Raw genomic sequence first — 22,648 nt, forward strand, 5'->3', positions numbered from 1 at the left:
TGCAAGCATACATGCAGACAGGATGCTGTATACATAATCAATCAATAAATCTTTTTTAAAAACTTATCTGAGGGCAGCATCAACCCATCTCATTTCCCCATTAGAATTGGTCTTCTTAAATAAAATGTGACATGTTATATAATATATATATATGCACATATGTATGTATATATACCATGCAATAGTGTTCTGCCATAAAATGAAATACTTTCACTTGTGACAGTATACATGAATAGGAAAGTATAATGTTAAGTAAAATAATTGGAGTGCATAGAATGAAACCCATATGTTTTCATTGGAGTGGTGATTCAAAGAATTCATCTTGTAAGAAGTAGACAGAATAGTGATCATTGGGTTAGGGACACACAGAGAAATTGGACAACTGATCACCAGGCATGATTTTAAAGGAGAAACAACTCCTAAAGTCCTATACATAGTCAGAAAACTACAGTTTACAGCCATTTATTAAGATTGTTATAAATAACTAGAACTTTAAAAGTTTTGAACAGGAGAAATTAAAGTGTTTTTAAAAATTACAATGAAAGAATCTTCATTTTAATCATTACAAATACATACACACATCAAGTCATTGGTGTCCCCCATAAATATGTACAATTTCACATGTAATAATTAAAATTAATAAATTAAACAAGAAGCAAAACCTAAAAAATACACTTTCAATCATTCTTTTGGGTTAATCTACAACTGCAGCCTTAAACTACAGAACTTTATTAAGATTTTACTTTATTTATATGTAAATGTGTGTGTGTGTGTGTGTGTGTGTGTGTGTGTGTGTGTGTATTTAAACATGCAATCAGGTGCTCAAGGGCTAAAAGACAGTGTCAAAGTCCCTGAAGTTGGGATAACAGATGGTTGTGAACCACCCAAATCTGGTCTTCTGGAAGAGCAGCTTGCACTCTTAATAGCTGAGCCATCTCATCAGCTCATCTTAAATCTGATACATCAGTACCTCAGGTAAATGAGAAGATTTTCTTTCCTATCTCATCTTCCACAATTAGCTATTTCCGCATTTCAATACTGAAGGCCTGAATCCCACCCACCCCAGTCTTGCTAAGATCAACTACCCAGAAGACAAAAGCATCTGCAAACCCCGAGACATGTCATTTATTCAATTTTAAGCTGACTGCACTTCTGGTTGAAGAAATGAGGAATTACAATTTTACCCATTTCCATCAACTTCTTAAAGTGATTTATCTCTGCATCTTTATTTTTAAAAAATTGAGATGACTCAACTGGTATCGGTGATGCTGCCAAGCCAGATGACCTGAGGTGCATCAAAGAGATATACATGATATAAGGTAGTGAACCAACTCACACTAGCTGTATTCTAACCTCAACATGTGCGTCATGGCACACACACAGAGAATAAAAAGTCTCATAATTAGAATCTGACTAACTAGTACTTTATCCCTCCCTGTAGGTGCATAAGTTTTAGCAGTCTCATGATTCTAAAAGAAGATCTAAGAACACCTTCTTTCTGTGTTTATTTATCACAATGTGTAAAAAACATTTTCCATTTACCAAATCTTTCACTACATATTTAGGAGGATGGATTTCTAATGTACAATATGACATATGGAGAGGGGCATTCAACATTGGCATGGATTCCTCCCTTACTCTAAAGCATCTTTACTTCCTGAAATGTGTGCCTCTTCATCTCCATTTTCCTTTTCCATTTGGTCACAAAATAACCTAAAGAGAAACATGCCCATAGTTTCTATTTTTACAAGGGCAAAAAAGAAGGGCAACAAGTCCTCTGGAAAAGAAGCAGGAGAAAAAGAAAAGAAAATGGGTTGCCACATTAATGTTACAGCTAACACACCCAGAAATATGTAAAAGGAGAAATATATTTGACAAGTGTGAAATACTAGCATACTTTCTAATTCTATTTCCATAGTTTGCCCATAAGGTACATTCACACAGTATAAACTTGTGCGATTATGTGGCAATTCCACAGTCCGTTGAGGCTTATAGATACTTCAGGAAAGGAGAAATATTCTCCTCAGATCTCAGGCTTGAAATAGACATTTTGACAGCTTAAGTACCTGACTTTATAATTAATGACCCAACAACACTCAACTTTGCTTTTTATAGAATTTTAAAGCATTGAAGCAAATCAAATAAGGTCAACCAAAAAGTGAAAAGCAGCAGGTTCATTGAATAGCAATCATTAAAAATCTATCTTGTCCTCAGTCTCCATGACTATAAAAAAAAGATGCTGCCCTTGACCTTGAGATTGCAGTTTAGGATGATTCTGTCCACATAAATTGCTTCAAATACCCCTTGAACTGATGGCCATCAAATTCTTGCCTTCAGAACTATATTTTAATGCCCCCTTTGTAACACAAACATGATCCTATTACTCAAGATCCTGTGGACACTTTGAACTGAATAGACATACCAAAGTAAGACACCATTTTTTTCTTGCATGCACAATCAACCACATACTAGGTAACATAGAAAACCTCAACAGATACAAAAAAGTTGGAATAACCCCCTGTATCCTATCGGGTCACAATGGTTTAAAGGTAGAATTCAACAACACAAATTGCAGAAACCTTACAAACTCATGGAAATTGTACAATGCACAATTACACCATTCCTAGGTAAAGAAAAAATAAAAAAATTAAACATGGCCTAGAGTTCAACAAGAATGTAGACACAACATATCCAAACTTATGGGACACATTGAAAGTAGTGTTAGGAGGAAAGTTCATAGCACTAAGAGCCCACATTAAGAAGCTGGAGAATTGGCACACTAGGGAATTAAGAGCACAACTGAAAGCTCTAGAACAAAAAAAAGCAAACTCACCCCAGGGGAGTAGACACCAGAAAATAATCAAATTGAGGGCTGAAATCAATAAAGCAGAGATAAGGGAAACAATACAAAAAATCAATGCAACAAAAAGTTGGTTCTTTGAGAGAAAATCAACAAAATAGACAAACCTTTATCCAAACTTACCAAATGACAGAGTATGAACATGCAAATTAACAAAATCAGAAACAAACATGGGGACACTGAGGAAATCCAGAGAATCATCAGGTCATACTTTGAAAACCTGTACTCAGCCGAGCGGTGGTGGCACACGCCTTTAATCCCAGCACTCGGGGGGCAGAGGCAGGCAGATCTCTGTGAGTTCGAGGCCAGGCTGGACCGACAGCCTCCAAAACAATACAGAGAAACCCTGTCTCGTAAAAAAACAAAAAGAAAGAAAGAAAGAAAGAAAGAAAGAAAGAAAGAAAGAAAGAAAGAAAGAAAGAAAGGAAACCTGTACTCCACACAATTTGAAAATCTAAAGGAAATGGACAATTTTCTGGACAGCTATCACTTGCCAAAATTAAATCAAGAACAGATTTAAAGACACATATAACCTCTAAGGAAATAGAGGTAGTCATCAAAAGTTTCCCAACTAAAAAAAAGCTCAGGGCCAGATGGCCTCAGTGCAGAAATTCAAAGAACAACTTATACCAATTCTTCTCAAAGTGTTCCATGCAATAGAAGCAGAAGGGTCTTTGCCAAACTCTTTCTATGAGGCTTCAATAACCTTGATACAAAGACACAACTAAGAAAGAGAACTTCAGACCAACATCCCTCATGAACATTGATGCAAAAATACCCAATAAAATAATGGCAAATCTGATCCAAGAATATATCAGAAAACTCATCTACCATGATCAAGTAGGCTTCATCCCAGGCATGCAGGGTTGGTTCCACATATGAAAATCCATCAATGTAATCCATCATATAAGCAAGCTGAGAAACAAAAATCACATAATCATCTCACTGGATGCCTCAAAAGCATTTAACAAAATCCAACATGCCTTCATGATAAGGGTTTTGGAGAGATCTGGGATAACAGGAACTTACATCAACATAATAAAACCTATATACAGCAAACCAACAGCCAACATCAAGCTAAATGGACAGAAACTCAAGGCAATTCTACTAAAATCATGAACAAGACAAGGCTGTCCACTCTCTCCATACCTCTCCATTATTGTATTTGAAGTTCTAGCTACAGCAAGAAGACAACAAAAGGACATCAAGGAAGAGGTCAAACTTTCACTATTTGCAGATGATATGATAGTTTACATAAGTGACCCAAAAACTCCACCAGGGAACTCGTGCAGCTGATAAATACTTTCAGCAAAATGGCAGGATACAAAATCTATTGCAGCCCAGATATGGGAAGGAGGGACTTTGATGGTCCCTCATGCAGGGCCTCACTATCACTGGAGAGTGTGTGGGGGTGTTGGGTGGTCAATGGGGAGTATGGGCAGATAGGAGTGTGGGAGAAGTGGGGGGATTAATGTGTAAATAAGACTGCTTATAAAATAAAAAATTAGCACCATGCTAGCAATGTGTCTAAGTTGATAGGCTACCTGTCTAGAATTCACAAAGCCCTGTATTTGATTACTAGCACTCTATAGACCAGGTGTATAATTGCAGCACTGGGTGGGGGTCGTGATAGGGGCAAGAAACTCAGTAGCTTGAAGCCATCCGCAACCTTTTAGCCAGTTTGAAGGCAGCCTGAGATATACAAGACTCTGTCTCAAAATAAAGCAGAAGAACAAAAAGGATTAGAAGGTGGCTCAGTAGGTTAAAGTCACTTGGTGCATAGCCTGACAACCTGAAATCAGATCCCCAGGTCCTGTGTGAAAAGCTGGAGGTAGCAGTATACATATGTAACCCTAGCACTCCTACAGCAACATGAGAGGCATAGACAGAAAAATCATCCGGAAGTTCACAGGCCAGCTATCCTGGAGGGCTAAGCAACAGAAATAAGAGAGACACTGCTGCAAAACAAAGTAGAAGGCAAGACCTGATTCCAGAAACTTGTCCTCTGACTTTGAACACACATCACTGCAGGTGCACACCCATGCTCACACAGATCATATCAACAAAAACAGAAGGAAAGGAAGAGGAGAGTGTCAGGAGGAGGGACAAGTCACAAGGTCTGGTTGTTCCTGGAGAGTCTTCTTGACTGCCTTGAACCTGTGGCAACTTGCACAAGAAAACTTTGAGATAGAAAAAAATATTGGAAGCCCATATAGGGTGATCTCTAGGCCCAGACTATATGCAGAAGCCACCAACTCTACCTGCTACAAGTGCTATTGTTAATATTAAACAGTATCCATATTATACAAAATTTATATTACAAAATAATTAATTTTATTAAAAAATAATTAATGGAGAAAAGGGAGATTAAAAACAGTCATATGATGGAGGGACAATTACCACATTCTTAGTAATTACAGAAATATGAGTATTAAAAATAATAAGAACAATGGAGTACAAAGACCATATGCATTGTGACTGATACTTGTCTTGTATTTAAAGAGAGTAATAAGAAAAATGAATGCCTAGGAACAGATAAAAATCTAATTATAACAAAATGGGATAAAATTGAGGATAACTGTGTTTTCAAAGCATACTATGCATTATACAGTAGTTAATGTTTGAGCAGATAAGGTTGAAATAAATCATAGTTTGATAAATATATATAGAAAACAATATTTTGAAACTTGTTTACCTGTAACTCAAAGCATATATATAAAAGATGTGTTGTAACTTCAAAGTAAACCCTGTGGGATGGGAGACATTTGATCTGTGATGTCTTGTGAATTTTAAACTGCTAGTTCCCAAACTTCAGTGTTTCCATTCCTTTTATTCAGAATTTTTCATATATACATCACTGTTTTACTTCATTTTTGTATGTATTTAGGAGTTTTATAATACATATAGAAAAATAATGGTCATTAATTTAAACATGAGAGTTTTGCTTTGCTTGCCTGCACAGAGAGTGGAAGATTTTCAAATATTGTAATTTTATCAAAACCAAATGTTTTGCTATTGAAGCTAAGTTATGTTAACCTGTTAAAATGTTTCCTTTTTTCCTATAAAGTAAAGTCTACAGACATATCACCATCACAAGAGAAGAATTCTAAGTTAAAAGAACATCACCATGGCATGTTGTCTTGCAAACTCCAGAGGTTACCTGCGAAAGACTACCTTAGAAGAATGAAACTTCCTAGAAGCATAGATTCATACTCAGGTACCAATGACTTGAATCCCACTAGGAGGGATGGCAGTCATCAGAACCCCTTTGACTTTCAGGTACAGAGAGAGCTTCCGTTTTTCCACACTGCGATCTTGAAAGCATAATTTAATTGATGTGATCTGAAAAAGATTTGTTTTCCTTTCTCTATTGAAGATAAGAGAATAAATACTCCTGCCTGTTTTAAAACCCAGGCTAGGGCTTTTCCTGACCCAAATAACATTTGAAAAAGAAAGCCTCAAGGATCTTGGAAGTACACATATACACATATGTACTCATATATATATATATATTCTTTCTTCTTCCATTGCTTCACTAAAATAATTACTCTACTCAAGCAGATGCTCTCCTACTTCTTCCCAAAGACAAATGAAAGTAATATGTGAAGGGACACTGGTCTCTCCCTTCTGCCATTCAGAGCCAACCCTCTTCTTACAAGGTGAAGCCCTTTCTCCTACTTGCCATGGGAAAGCCTTAATTTCTGAGAAATAAAGATCCTTTGCTTCAGGAAGACCATAGCAATGATATGTCTAAATTTCCCAAGATTATACTACCCTGAGTGAAATGATAGACTCTAGATATCCCCTATGCGGTAGGAATTGGCAATAGGGTGGGAGGATGGGGGGGATGGTGAGGGGGGTGCGGGAGGAGGGGAGGAGGGGAGGGAGAGGGAACTGGGATTGGCATGTAAAACAAGCTATTTAAAATTAAAATAAAAAAAAACAAAATAGCCAGAAACTAGAAAAAAAAAGCTTCAGGGAAACAATGCCAGGGCAGTTCTGGTGGGGGGAAAAAAAAATTCTACTTTCCTGAATCCAAACAGTGAAATTACCCCCTACAATGGACTCAGTTTAGCCAAAAGACAAACTGCAGTCAAATGCTCTACCCCTGAGCTATACCCCCTCAAAAGACAAACTGACATTACCCACTTTTGTTTCTTTTTTTGCAGCATGGTGCCTTCAACTCAAGACAGAACTGTGTTGAATTTTCAATAGAAGTTATTACTATAAATTGCTTACCTCCAAAGTATCACTGTTAGGAATATATCTCAGTCTATAATGTGCCTACTGTGCAAGCATGAGAATATGAATTTGCGTCTAGCATCCATGTAAAAGCTGGTCTTGGTAATGCATGTATAATCCTAGCAATTGAGTGGAAAGAAACAGATGGATCCCCAAAATTGCTAGCTAGCCAGTCTAGCAAGTAGGTGAACTGAGAGACCATACCTCAAAAACTATAATGAAAATGGCAGAGGAAGACACCAATGTCACCTCTGTTCTCTACATACCAGTGCACACACATACTGTGCATTCACATGTTCATGTGCACATACAAGCACACATAAAGACAGTGCCTCAGTCAGATCGTACTCAGAAAGAGACTCCTTAGAAAGCTTGTGTGATACCGTTGGGGTGACTTCAGTTCTGTTTTGCTAGATCGGATCTATCTCCTGTGGCTCCTGCTTGTCACCATTGCCTATCACTGGAACTGTTGGCTGCTACCAGTGCGCCTCACCTTTCCATACCAGACACCAGAAAACAGGCACTACTGGATTATTGCTGACATCGTTTGTGATATCATCTACCTTGGTGATATATTATTCATCCAGCCAAGACTCCAATTTGTAAGAGGAGGAGAAATTATTGTAAGTGGAGTTTGGGGGAAGAGATTGACTACAAAAAAACTAAATTTGCAACATTGTTTTTCTTTAATGTTTGTCTTCCTGTGAATAAAGCTTCGTCGATGTCTGAATACTCTAATTCATCTTTCTTTTCTCTCCCTGATACTCTGTCTTTTGCTGGATCCATGTTATTGCCAAAACATTCTACTGGGTTTCTATATGACTAAATTAACATTTTCTAAAATTCTTTTTTTTTAGTAACAAATGCTATTATTTATTTAATGCTCTTTAAGGTTCCAGAAACTTTTCTGGTCATTATAAATTTAATTCTTTGTTTTTTAATTTAATTTGTTTTTCATTTTACACACCAATCCCAGTTTTCCCTCCCTACATTTCTTCTGCCCCTTACCTCACCCCATCCCATCCCCCATCTGCTCCTCAGAGGGGGTAAGGCCTCCCTTGGGGAGTCAACAAAGTCTGGCATACCAAGTTGAGGCAGGACCAAGCCCCCCCCACATTAAGGCTGTGGAAGATATCCCACCATAAGGAATGATCTCCAAAAAGCCAGCTCATGCACCTAGGACAAGTTGGGGTCCCACTGCCAGGGACCTCCCAAGCAGATCAAGCCACATAACAGTCATCTACATTCAGAGGTCCTAGATCAGTTCCCCAGTTACCATTCCACAATCCATGAGCTCCCACTAGGTAGGGTCAGCATCTCTGTGGTTTTCCCCATCATGATCTTTACCCATCTTGTTCATATGATTCCTCCTCCCTTTCTTCAAATGAACTCCAGGAGCTCAGCCCAGTGCTTGGTTATGTATGGAGCACTGAGTCTGCCTCCATCAAATACTGAGTGTAGGTTATATGGTGAAAATTAGGGTAGTCATTAATCTGATTTTAGGGGAAGGTCAATTCAGGTCCCTTCTCCGCTATTGCTAGGAATCTTATCTGGGGTCATCCTTGTGGATTCCTGGAAATTTCCCTAGCACGAGGTTTCTCCCTAACCCCATAATGGCTCGCTCTATCAAGATACCTCTTTCATTGGTCTCCCTCTGCATGCCTCCCCTAACTCAGGCATCTCAATGCCTCATGTTGTCATCCCCCATTCCCTCCCTTCTAAGCCCTCCTTCAAGTTTATCCAGGAGATCTTAACAATTTCCCTTTCCTGGGGCCCGCCATGCTATCCCTCTTAGGGTCCTGTTTTTTACCTATCTTCTCTGGGGTTGTGAACTGTAGCCAGGTTATCCTTTCCTTTGTATCTAATATCCATCTATTTTTCTCTTTTTTATTTAAATTAGAAACAAGCTTGCTTTACATGTCAATCCCAGTTCCCTCTCCCTCCCCTCCTACCCTGCCTCCCACTGACTATATAACCCATTGGCTTTCCATTCTCCAGGGAGGGTGAGGCCTTCCATGGGGGAAAGTTCAAAGTCTGTCATATCATTTGGAGCAGGGCCTAGGCCCTGACCAATGTGTCTAGGTTGAGAGAGTATCCCTCTATGTGGAATAGACTCCCAAAGTCCATTCTTAAACTAGAATAAATACTGACCCATTGCCAGAGGCCCCATAGATTGCCTAGGCCTCCTAACTGACACCCACATTCAAGGGCTCTGGATTGGTTCTATGCTGGTTTCCCAGCTATCAGTCTGGGGTCCAAGAGATCCCCCTTGTTCGGGTCAGCTGTTTCTGTGGGTTTCTCCAGCCTGGTCTTGACCCCTTTGCTCATCACTCCTCCCTCTCTGCAACTGGATTCCAGATCTGTTCAGTGTTTAGGTGTGGGTGTCTGCTTCTGCTTTCATCAGCTACTGGATGAAGGCTCTAGGATGACATGTAAGGTAGTCGTTAATTTCATTAAGGGAAGGGCATTTAAGGTAAACTCTCTGCTATTACTTAGATTGTTAGTTGGGTCATCCTTGTAGATATCTGAACATTTCCCTAGTGCCAGATTTCTCTTTAAACCTATAATGGGGAAGGGAGGGAGAGGGAGCTGGGATTGACATGTGTAGCAAGCTTGTTTCTAATTTAAAGAAAGAAGAAGAAGAAGAAGAAGAAGAAGAAGAAGAAGAAGAAGAAGAAGAAGAAGAAGAAGAAGAAGAAGTAGTGTCCCCTGGATGTCCACTGTAACTCCCTTATCACAAGTCTCAACAAGTATTGCCCTCCAAGATCAGAGTAGGAATAACTAACTACCATAATGTATAGCCACTCAGAGTCATATGCTATTGAATAAGAGACTAGGGTTCTTCAATCCTGAATATTTTCTTTTGAGTCTTCAGGAAATCTTACATTTGTTTTTAAATTTTTTTCTGTTTTTTTCAAGACAAGTTTTCTCTATATTGCTTTGGAGACTGTCCTGGAACTTGCTCTGTAGACCAGGCTGGCCTTGAACTCTGCCTCCCAAGTCTGGCATTAAAGGTGTGTGCCACCATCACCTGGCTTTTAATTTTTTAATTTTTAATTTCTGGGATGTGTGGTATGTTTAACTGTTTTCATTGAAAAAATTCTAAAGGCAATTATAGCCAAACCAATAGCAAATATCTACTCCTAATATTTCAAGTGCAGACTTCAGGGTGTCAGTTCACTTATACCCCAATCCAAGAGCTCACTGATAGCCTGATGAATGATAAGGATTATGTACAAATGAGAAGTAAACAACACAAAGAAAGGAAGAGAGAGAGAAAGAGGGAGGGAAAGGAAAAATCCCACTAATTACAGCCTCCATTAGATGCACAAAATCAATGTTTGACAAATGGAAAATGACAAGATCACTAAAGGGAGACTTTTATTTTCAATTTTCTAAGAGATCTTTGCACACAATAGAGTGTTAAAACCCTGAAAAATAATCAATAAAAACACATTCAATGGGCTCTATTCAAAATGCATTACCACAAACTACAAATACAGAGCAGGAACTAATTGCTTTGTTTGCTCAAAGGAAGTTTAATGGTTCCTTTAATTTAGAGTAGGCAATTTTGGCCTTTGAAAGTTGATTACATTTGGTACAAAGTCTGTGGATCCTGAGTTCCCAGCCTGAAGGCCTCACTGTTTTCATCTTTACATGCTCTCTTTAAGGTATTCCACAGAAGTATTCATTCATTTACTACATATGCTAGGTAGGAACACCTACCTACCTTCTGTACATATACTGTATTAGCTTAATACATGCTGCACTAGGGCTGGAAGATGGCAGCATTAATTCTAAGAATATCTAGGGAAAACAAATGGAAATACAAACAGCCACAGTGAAAGAAACCAGGAAGGTCTACACATGTTCTACAACATTTATTCATAAAGTATTCTGAAATGATGCTACATAGAAGGATAACCAAACAACAAAAGTCTCATTATAAAAATTCCCTAACTGTAGCTAAAATCAAATTAGTAGTGGATATTATTTTGTTTATAAATTATATATCATTTCATTCATTTTGTGTTCCCCTGACATGGGTGCCTTGGTTTATGTGTGAAGCTAAGAGTACAACTTTAGGAGTTGGATCTGTCCTCCACCATGTGGATTCTGGCATCAAACTCAGGTTGTTAGGCTTACTGTATGGGCCCTTCACTGCTGAGCAAGCTCCTGTGCCTAACAGTGGGTGTTGGCTATGACACACAGCTACAGCTTTTGATTGATAAACCCAATAGTCACAAAGGATCTCTGGAAATGTTTAGTACCCACTAACAACCATATCTTTTAGGTCTTCTGTTACAGGTCACTGCTCTAAGCACTTACACCTCACAATTACTGCTTATAAAAGTGACCTGAAAGGAATTATTCATTTCTTTGTACACTAGATATTTTGATGGTATTTCTTTTATTTAATTTGGATACATAAAACATAGGTTAACTATAATATACTAGAAAAAACCAGACCAGATTCAAATTTCACTACCAAAATATTCACTACTATTATTTGAAGAAACTAAATAAACTCCTTCATTGAACACTCTCTTCTACTTGTAAAGTGAAAATAGTTCCTATCTTGTAAATCTACAATAAGGATCAAATAAGATGATATGCACAGATACCCTAAGATATAGCTGACAGAAGTAAATTGTCAGATGAATTCAATGAATAAACACCCACACATTTAGCATGTCTTTCTTGTCTCTTTAGATGTCTTTCTTACCTGAAAATAAGTTCCTGAAAGGTAGGAACAGCATTCTATCCATTTTCCTCTAACCTTGGAATTCAAAGGTATTCAAGACAGGTTTTTATGGGGGGATTGTGGTAAAACTGGCTCAAGATTTTTTTTCCTTTGAGTAATTCTTTAACTGCAGCCTCCCATAATCTTTCTCAAGTGTTTCTCTCTGTTCTGTTTTAAACTGCAGAATTGTTAATCAGAGGAGGTAAATAATGGGTAAATACTAACATCCAGTACACAGCATCCTCTAAGACTATCTGTTAGGACAGGATTTAGGTGTAATTAGCATATCCTTCCTAAAGTAAGCCTCCCCTGAAGAAATGCTGTCTGCATAATAAGCAGGCTTAAAAGAGAGAAGGAACTAAATAGGGTGACATTTTAAAAGTAAGTGCCTAATTGTCGCTAGTAAACAGACTGATCCTCTTAAGGCTAATGGTGCCAAGTTCATTTAGTGCTCAAAAGAACAGGGATTTTAAAATTGCTAAATGCCACTTTCCTTTAATCAAGCATTTTTAGTTGTGTTTACATTTATTCAATCACAGAATCATAGACTCTGAAAGGAAAGGTGTAAATGTGGAGGGGCTTCCTGGTTGATGGGGGAATGCAATATTTTAACATAGCAGCTTGGCATTTGAGTTGTGTCTATCTGTCAGTGTCAGAGAAGCTATGATGGTGCTGTCTGATTTTACTCAATTTTTCTTGGAACAAATTTATAAGACTACCAAAGAAACCTATGCCTACCTTCCCTTGACTCAATAGTCCTGTTTTATCATAATACAAATCATTAAATGAGCATATCTTACATATATTTAAAATATTTTTGTACAATTTACCATGTGTATGTGGGTAAAAAGCATTACTATAATAGAGGGGAGAGGGACAAGAAACAGAGGTGACTGGCAAATTGGGATGAGTGGTGTGGCACATGTGCAATGTGTGTGCATGTCCATGTGTTCATATGTGTGTGTGTGTGTCTCTGTGTGTGCATATGTGTGCACATGTATGTGTCTATATGTGTGTATCTGTGTGTGTATCTTAACAAGTATATGGAGGCCAGAGGTTAATGTGAGGTGTCCTCCTTCAGTTGCTGTCCACCTTTGTTTTCTTTCTAGCCAGGAAGATCATAGATTTGGTCACACTGGCTAGCCTCGGAGCTTCAGGGATTTGCCTATCTCTACCCACAGACACACATAGCACGGATTCTATAGATATGCTACTGTGACCATCAAGCTTAGGTTTTCATGCTTATGTGCAAGTCATTTTACCAAATGGATCATCTACCCAGACCCAACTAATTGATCTTAAACACTGCTTGAAGAAGATTAAAAATTCCCATATTAAATAACATGAATAGTTAGATGCTGCTTCTCCTGTATGCCCAAGTGCTAATATTACAATTAATTAAGAGTTGATAAGAATCTTCTTCCTACATGTAACTGAAACACACATATGCTAGAATTGCTAGGATGCTAGAATTGATTCTTTTAGGCCTCAATGTTAATATTAAAAACATTCCTGCTCTTGTGGTATACAGCATACATTTATTGAGCGCCTACTGAGGTTAGCCTGTCAGGAACTGAGAAAACCCTGGGGTGGTGTCCTGGATTTTACAAGAAAGCAGACTGAGCAAGTCATGCGGAGCAAGCCAGTCACCAGCATCCCCCCATGGTGTCTGCATCAGCTCCTGCCTCCGGGTTCCTGCCCTGTTTGAGTTCTTGTCTGGACTTCATTCGGTGATGGATTACAATGTTGAAGTTTAACCAAATGAGAAATTTCCTTCCCCCCCCAAAAAAAAGCAAACAAACGTGTGCCTAACTATTTTCCATAGCTCAAGCATAAAGGAGAAACAAACAAGAAATGCAGTGAACTTCATGTTGTATTAACACGGATCATCTGATCCTGATGGTACTATCTATACCCTTCCACCTTTGCAACAACAGGAAGCTTGATCTGGGCTCCAGGAATAGCCCCAACAAAGGCATTCAAGTGAGAAACTGACATATAGGACATGTCTCATTGAGGAACTGAGATATAGATAAGGATAAGAAACTTCAAATACTGCTGAGACAGGGAGAGAGGAGCCTGATGAACTACAAAAGAGAATTTGAAGGTTTTTTTCTGAAAATCATGTAGAGTCATAGAATTAGACATAAATAGCTATTAAGTTCTCTGTTTTAGGGAGATCTTTGTCTGCCATTGTGTAATGAATAGGGTGTCGAGAGCACTACTTAAGTCAGGAGGACCACTGCCAAGAAAGAGACTGGACAGGCAAGGCAAAGGGCTGACTGGCCAGCATCAGCAAGGATGGGTGTGCTCAGAGGATATGCAATACCAGGATCTCACACTTAGGCTTGAGGAGATTGGAGAATAATATTGTCTTCTTCTTTACTGACTACAGTTCCTGAATGTGAGGATATAGAAGGAGATACAGATTTGATGTGGTCGTCTTTGAAACTTCACACGGATGAGATTTTTCAAGAAGTAAACATAATGAGAAGAAAACATAACAAAATTGTGATTCATGCTGCATTTTAAATGACCACCAGATGAGTTCAAAAAACAAAAACAAAAAGACACCAAAATTCTGATCTTAAACAACATGCAGATAAACTGAGGGGCACTTCTGCTTCCCTGAAAGAGAAAGTCTTAAAAACAAAACTTATTGCAGAAAATGCCAAACACTACAAAACTTTTATCCCTCTCTTCATTCCTCTATCTATTAATGCACAAAATATTTGCTGAGTTCTGAGAATGTTCCAGGCACTGGTTTATCCAACTGTCACAGTCAATCCTGCCCTCAAGAGGATTACAGTTTAACCAGGTAGTCTGGTTTTAAATAAAGTATCCAAGAGAATGGTGTGATTGCTAAATGAGTAAAAGGTATCTGCTGGACAGCCTGGTGATCTGAGTTTGACTCGCAAACCCAGGTAAAGATGAGAGGGGAGAACAAACCCCACAAATAGGTCCTCTGATTTATACACACTCACACACACACGCACACACACACACACACACACACACACCATACAAATATGTACACAATGAAAACTATGCTTTTAGGGATCATTTCTATAGTTCATTACAAATATATACACAATGATAAATAAAAATTTTACAAAGACCAAAAAAAATGTATCATTTCAAAACATACTGAGTTCCACAACACAAATGCTAAATGTGAACAGGTTCCTGTGTAGCCTTTGTACTGTTAGTTGTGTTAGTATGAAAGAAGTAAGAAGACAAATTATGACCAAACTCCTGCAGGTTAGGGGTGGACATGAGAAAAGAGTGTAGAACAAAAGCAACATGGTTGACTCTCCTACTACTACTATGTTAAACTGGAGGACAATAACAAAAAGGAAACAAAATAGATTCTGTTGTTTGTTTTTTTGTGTGTGCACTTTTGATTTGTCTTGCTTTAGTTTTGTATGGTTATTTTTATACGTTTGTTTGGATTTTCATGGTTTGTTTTTTTATTTCTTGGTTTCTTTTTGGGGTGGAAAGACCATGAAGTTAGTTATATAGGGAGGTGGGAAGAATCTGGATAGAACTGTGGGAAAGGAAATAATATTATCAAAATATACTATAGAAAAATGTTTAGCTAATATGTGTGCTTTAAAATGTAGCAGACTGGATAATGATAGAATAATTACAGGCTAAGACTGAAGAATATAGTAAAGAGAAATAATTGTAATTATTAAAAAGCCCAATAAATTAAGTTTGCTGAACCTGATCAAAATATAAATGTTTTACAGGTAGATTCAAATGAGCTGAAGAGACACTACAGGAGTTCTACAAAAATTTCAGGTAGGTGATCACAAGTAGGGCCAGAATCACTTAAGCAGAGCTACCTTCACTTTAAGTCTCATTTCTATAAGTATTTCAAATTTATTTATAACAAACTTCGCACAGATCTGATTTTGTTTTATTAGACAGCAGTAAGTACTCCTAAAATTTGATCCCCCATACTTCATACTACATTCATTCCCCTGTATCTGAGTGGGGACTTAAATATGTACAAGCCAAAGTAAATAGGTGCCCATATTTAACTTCCAAATTAAATTGCAGTTAGGAAAAGTAGAACGTACCTTTTGTAGTCTACAGAATTCTAGTTTTCAGTTCATGTGGTGTGGTGGTGTAAATTCTGCAAAATTGTTTCTATTCCTACCCATTCTTCATATGAGCAGAATAAACAAACTCAAGAAGCCATTATCTATGACACAGTGTCTCCTTTTCTCAGATAAAAAGTTGATCTTATGTCTTACAGTTATTTCTTAACCTGTCTTCTAATTGAAAGGCAAACAGACAAGGGGTTATCGAAAGTTACCTAAACCATTTCATGACTCCATCTTCCCCACAAGAACAGTACTATGCTGCCAGTGCAAGCACTCAATGTTGTTACACTAGCGATCTCTCTCTCTCTCTCTCTCTCTCTCTCTCTCTCTCTCTCTCTCTCTCTCTCTCTCTCTCTCTCTCTCTCTTCTCTCTCACACACACACACACACAAACACACACAAGCTCTGAAAATATTTATAAAAAGAAAGTAGACAAAACTATGTTGATTACTAAGGAATGCCATATGATCACCAAAGTATAAGAAGGCCTGAATAATATAAATGCATGAAAAGCTTTAAAAAGAATATTTTAGCTATAATATCACAGTGCTTTCCAATATTTTTCTCATTTGAGTTGCTGATTTATTGTAAACAGAGCTGATTTCTGTCTTTTAGCCTTTGTAGGCTCTGATGGAAACTTTCATGCCAGGTAATGAGTAGCAAAACAACCCAAAGAAGACAGTGGTAGAAATCAATGAGGAACCTGTATGAACCAGAATGAGATCATCCACTCTAAGCCACAGAGACATAGATGGATCATAAAGTAGTATCATTGCAATGAATTTACAAGAGTTTCCAACAAAATCAAAACTAGATTTGTGTTCCATAACCTCATGTTTCAAAGACTATGAAAATGCATTTTAACAGTATCATCTATGCCATCACTGAACTGCATGAAACAAAAATATGAGCAAAGGTGATATCTAAGGATAGCTCAGGTACATGAAGATGAAAGTGTAATGTACTGGCATAGACTACAAACTAGCATCCTTGTTCTCGTGATATTAATGGCTTTAACTGAAAGCCATTTTGGACTAAATAGTAAATAGTCCATATGAACTAACAACTTTTATATGCTATTGTGGTTTAAATGTGAAATGTATCCTGGAAACTCACAACTTGTTTCCTAGATGGCGGCACAGTGTGGGAAGGTGGTAGAACTTTAAAAGGTGAAGCCTTGCTAGAGGAATTAACACACTGGAGGTCAATTTTAGGTTTAGAGTACTCTGGGTCTTTACTTCCTGCTCACTCTCTTGCTTCCTGAATTAGGATGCAATGTGACTTCCAACCTTTCTCTTCCTGCCCCCATGTCTTCCCTGCATAGGCCCTGTCCTCTTCATTGTGATGAACTGTAACCCTCTAGATACATAAGCTAAAATGAATTCTTTCATCCTTGAGTTGCTTTGCAGGATATTTTATCACAGAAATAGAAAAGTAGCTTGCACATATATTGGCCTGCATGATTACAAATACAAGCACAGGGAAGTATACAAGCTACATAATTGAAATATGTTCATTCAACAGATGGATGTCATATCCCTAATGCCATTTGAAGTTCTCTACATCTTCTTTGGATTTAAACCAATATTTAGAGCAAATAGGATACTAAAGGTAAACAAACTGCATTTAGCTACCTTCTCCTTCTCCCAATGGTAATCTTAAATGAAGCAAGTTTAGATATGCTAAAATTAACAATACTCTTAACATTTTCTGAATGGCTTTCTATTTCTCAGTCTTCATCAGTATTATGATTTTTTAAATAAATAGTAGAGAAATGCAATGCTACTACTGATGGAAATTACTCCTAATTTCTTCTAATCCATAACAGGTATTTTTTTATCATCCCAGCCACAGTTTCTCCTCCCTCCTTTCCTCCAAATTCCTCTCCCCTACTCACCATCTATTTCCTCCTCCAATCCATTACTTCTCTATTTCTTTACAACAGGCATTTTATAACCCAAAATAGGAATGCTTTTATACTTCTACAGATGAATAGAATTACAAGTAAAAATTTTATAAATTTTTCCTCAATATATGTTTGTATTTAAATTAGAAACAGGAATTCTTCATATGTCAATCCCAGCTCCCTCTTCCTTCTCCCTTGTCCCTCCAAGAGCCCTCCCAGCCCCCCACCCAATCCCCACATCATTACCCAGGAATGTTTCCCTGCATCTTTTTTTATCTGAGAGTTTCTGGATGTTTGGAATATCAAGCTAGAAAATGAAAGAGGAAGAAGGAGTCACCTCTAAGTTTTTATTCACCTAAGATTCTATAATAATAGGAACAATGCAAACATAGTTTTTTATCCTTGGGTAAAACTAAAATTCTCATCAAGATATGCTGGCTCTCTATAATCTGAGATCTTGGGAAGATGAGGATTTCCATGAGTTTGAAGATAGTCTGGGGCCACATAATTAGATTCTGTCTCAAACAAACAAAAAAATCACAAAGCATTTAAATTTTCTGAGATGCTGAGATACATCTATATTATAGTTTACCTAACATTAGGAAAACAAGGTAAAATTTTCTATGTACTAATATGGAAATAATTCCAATATAAGTTGCTAAGGAAAAGGGGAAGAGTTGCATAGGGAATAGTTTGCAGAACTCAGCTAAATTATGCAAACAAGAAAGAAAAATGCTAAGTTTTACAAATTTACATAAATATCTAAATACTACAAATATTTTTCAGAAACTAATTAAAGCAGCTGCCTAAGATGAAATGAAAAAATCAGGATGAGTAGAAGCAAAAAGAACATAATTTTGAAGGAATATATTTAACATTGATTTTGAAATACTTAGGTATTGTCTATTCAAAAGTATTCTAAGACATACATGTTTCATAAACTCAGCTTTATTGGGTAACTTATAAAAATTAAAGGAAATCTCAGTGACTTTTATAAAAATCTTTAAGAATAGCAGTAGTTAAGAGTACTGATTGCTCTTGCAGAGAATCCAGGTTGAATTCCCTGCACCCATATGCCAGCTAACAATTGTTCTGTAACACCAGTTCCTGGAGACCTGACTCCTGCTTCTGCCAGCTGTGGGCATCATATGAGGTACAGACATATATGCAGGGAAAACACATATATACTTGCTTTAAAAAAACAAAAATAAATAAATCTCATTTTTAAAAAGAATATTGAATACTTGTACCTCAAAAGACAACCTCCTTAAAAGGAACACAAAATATTTTTATTAATTTAATAAATTATTTTTAATTTCTTACTTTTTTGCATCCTGGGAAAACAAGTTGATTATCTTTCCAGCATAACACCAGCAATAGTGATGGATCCTACAACAATAGCAGTTGGTACCGATAACTGCCAAGTACACACTTTGCTTCCATTATCCATTTTGTTCCTTCCCACAAGTTCATATTACTAGTGATGTGGATGAGAATCAGCATAGTGGGAAAGCCTGCTCATCCACAATGATGACATAGGCATTACTCATCTAACTCGAGATTATCTGCTATAATATTGGTAGATAGAGGTCAGGCACAAAACAGCTTTCTTTCTATGCTTATGATTTTTCTAAGGATACAGTCCTGCTCTGTATCCCCAAGAAAATTCTAGAAGCTGCTAATATGACTTTGGATTATGACTCTAAATTTGTGCAGAACCCAATGTTCCAAACAGTCTAGAATCAGACCACCATCCTGTCAAATTTAGAATCTCACAGGAAAGTTCAGAAGGCATGTGTTCAAAAATAACTGATTTTCAAAAATACTCTTTCAAAAAGATTCTTGTAGATTTTGGAGTTCATATGGCTTTTTAATGAAAGCTTACAAAATGATCATCTCTGAACCCATATTAGGGAGACTTCTACAGCCAGTATTTTAATATAGGATATTATATAAATCAATACTGATTTTTTAGCTGCACAGTCCTTTCTTTCGGTTATTTATTTTTATTCATTATTTTTATTTGAGTTAGAAACAATCTTATTTCACATATCAATCCCAGCAAACATTCCCTCCCCTCCTCCCCTACCCTCCCCACCAGGCCCCCAGTCCCCCACCCAATCTCCACTCCGATTCCCAAGGAGGGTGAGGCACTCCATGGTGGATTTCCAGTAACTGTAATTTCATCCAGGACAGGGACTAGGCCCTCCCCCAAGAGTCCTGGCTGAGAGAGCATCCCATATTGTGGCATGGGCACTCAAAGTCTATTTGTACACCAGGAATAAATACTACCCAAGGCCCCATAGATTACCTAGGACTCCTCACTGGCACCCACATTCAGGGGTTCTGGGACAGTCCCATGATGTCCACACAGCCATCAGTCTGGAGTCCAAGAGCTCCCCCTTGTTCAGGTCAACTGTTTCTGTGGGTTAAACCAGCCCACTCTTAACTGCTTTGCCCTTCAGTTCTCTCTTTCTGACACTGGATTCTAGAAGTTGAGTTCAATGTTTGTCTGTATCTGCCTCTGCTTTCATCAGTCGCTGGATGAAGGTTCTGTTTCCTAGGCTCTCTGGCAGTGGGATTGTATGCTGGCACTCCCCTGATATGTGTCTAAAATCCATAGTGAGTGAGTGCATACCACATTTCTCTTTGTGTGACTGGGTTACCTCACTCAGGATGGTTTCTTCTAGTGCCATTCATTTGCCTGCAAATTTCAACATTCCATTGTTTTTTCCACTGAATAGTACTCCATTGTGTAAATGTACCACATTTTCTCTATCCACTCTTCAGTTGAGGGGCATCTAGGTTGCTTCTAGGTTCTGGCTATTATAAATAACGCTGCTATGAACGTAGTGGAACAGACATCCCTGTTGTATGAATATACATCTTTTGGGTATATGCCTACGAGTGGAATTGCTGGGTCTTTTGGTAGACCGATTCCCATTTTCCTGAGTAATCTCCATACTGATTTCCAAAGGGGCTGTAAAAGACAGCACTCCCACCAGCAGGGTAGGAGTGTTCCCCTTTCTCCATATCCGCTCCAGCATAAATTATCGTTGGAGTTTTTTATTTTAGCCATTCTAACAAGAGTGAGATTGTATCTCAGAGATGTTTTGATTTGCATTTCCTGGATGGCTAGGGATGTTGAGCACTTTCTCAAGTGTCTCTCAGCCATTTTAGTCTCTTCTGTTGAGAATTCTCTATTTAGTTTTGTACCCCATTTTTTGATTGGATCCTTTGTTGTTTTGGAGACTTGCTTCTAGGGTTCTTTCTAAATTTTGAAGATCAGCCCTCCATCAGATGTGGAGTTAGTGAATATCTTTTCCTAATCTGGGGTGCCTTTTTGTCTTGCTTACTGTGTCCTTTGCCATACAGAAGCTTCTCAGTTTCAGGAGGTCCATTTATTAATTGTCTATCTTAGTGTCTATACTACTGGAGTTATGTTCAGGAAGTGGTCTCCTGTACCAATTCGTTCAAGGGTGCCTCCCACTTTCTCTTCTAACAGATTTAGTGTGACTGGATTTATGTTGATCCATTTGGACTTACGTTTTGTGCATGGCCATAGACATGGATTTACCCGAATTCTTCTACGTGCCAGCATCCAGTTGTGCCAGCACCATTTGTTGAAGATGCTTTCTTTTTCCATTGTATATTTTTAGCTTCTTTGTCAAAAATCAGATGTTCATATATGTGTAGGTTAGTACCAGGGTGTTCAATTCAATTCCATTAGTCTACCTGTCTATTTCTGTGCCAATACCAAACTGTTTTCAGGACTACAGCTCTATAACAGAGCTTGAAGTCAGGAATGGAGATGCCTCCAGATGTTGCTTGTTGAATAAGGTTGTTTTGACTGTCTTTGGTCTTTTGATTTTCCATACAAAGTTGATTATTGTTGTTTCAAGATCTGTGAAGAATTGTGCTGGGATTTTAATGGGGATTGAGTTAAATCTGTATATTGCTTTCAGTACGATTGCCATTTTTATTATGTTGATTCTACCTATCCAAGAGCATGGGAGATCTTTCTACCATCTGGGGTCTTCTTTAATTTTCTCTTTAAAGAATCAAAGTTCTTTCTATACACATCTTTCACTTGTTTTGTTAGCCTTACCCCAAGGTATTTTATGATATTTGTGGATATTGTAAAGTGCAATGTTTCTCTGATTTCTTTTTCAGTCGTTTTATCGTCTGTATATAGTAGGGCTACTGATTTTCTTGAGTTGATTTTGTATCCTGCCACTTTGCTGAAAGTATTTATCAGCTGCACGAGTTCCCTGGTGGAGTTTTTGGGTCACTTATGTAAACTGTCTTATCATCTGCAAATAGTGAAAGTTTGACCTCTTCCTTGATCTCCTTTTGTTGTCTTATTGCTGTAGCTAGAACTTCAAATACAATAATGGAGAGGTATGGAGAGAGTGAACAGCCTTGTCTTGTTCATGATTTTAGTAGAATTGCCTTGAGTTTCTGTCCATTTAGTTTGATGTTGGCTGTTGGTTTGCTGTATATAGCTTTTATTATGTTGATGTAAGTTCCTGTTATCCCAGATCTATCCAAGACCTTTATCATGAAGGCATGTTGGATTTTGTCAAATGCTTTTTCAGCATCCAGTGAGATGATCATGTGATTTTTGTTTCTCAGCTTGTTTATATGGTGGATTACATTGATGGATTTTCATATGTGGAACCAACCCTGCATGCCTGCGATGAAGCCTACTTGATCATGGTAGATGAGTTTTCTGATGTATTCTTGGATCAGATATGCCAGTATTTTATTGGGTATTTTTGCAT

At 37.7% G+C, this 22,648-nt stretch overlaps 1 protein-coding gene across 1 annotated transcript in view; it reads left to right on the forward strand.

Moving 5' to 3' along the window:
- Cngb3 (cyclic nucleotide gated channel subunit beta 3) overlaps positions 1–22,648 on the forward strand; it is a 168,116-nt gene that overhangs the window by 81,631 nt on the left and 63,837 nt on the right. The window contains 4 exon segments of the mRNA XM_005066722.1: positions 5,928–6,077; positions 7,517–7,725; positions 15,599–15,664; positions 17,483–17,569. Coding sequence (XP_005066779.1) covers positions 5,928–6,077; positions 7,517–7,725; positions 15,599–15,664; positions 17,483–17,569 — 512 coding nt within the window.

This window comes from Mesocricetus auratus, unplaced genomic scaffold (assembly GCF_017639785.1).
Source record: "Mesocricetus auratus isolate SY011 unplaced genomic scaffold, BCM_Maur_2.0 Super-Scaffold_6730, whole genome shotgun sequence".
Lineage (NCBI taxonomy): Eukaryota > Metazoa > Chordata > Mammalia > Rodentia > Cricetidae > Mesocricetus > Mesocricetus auratus.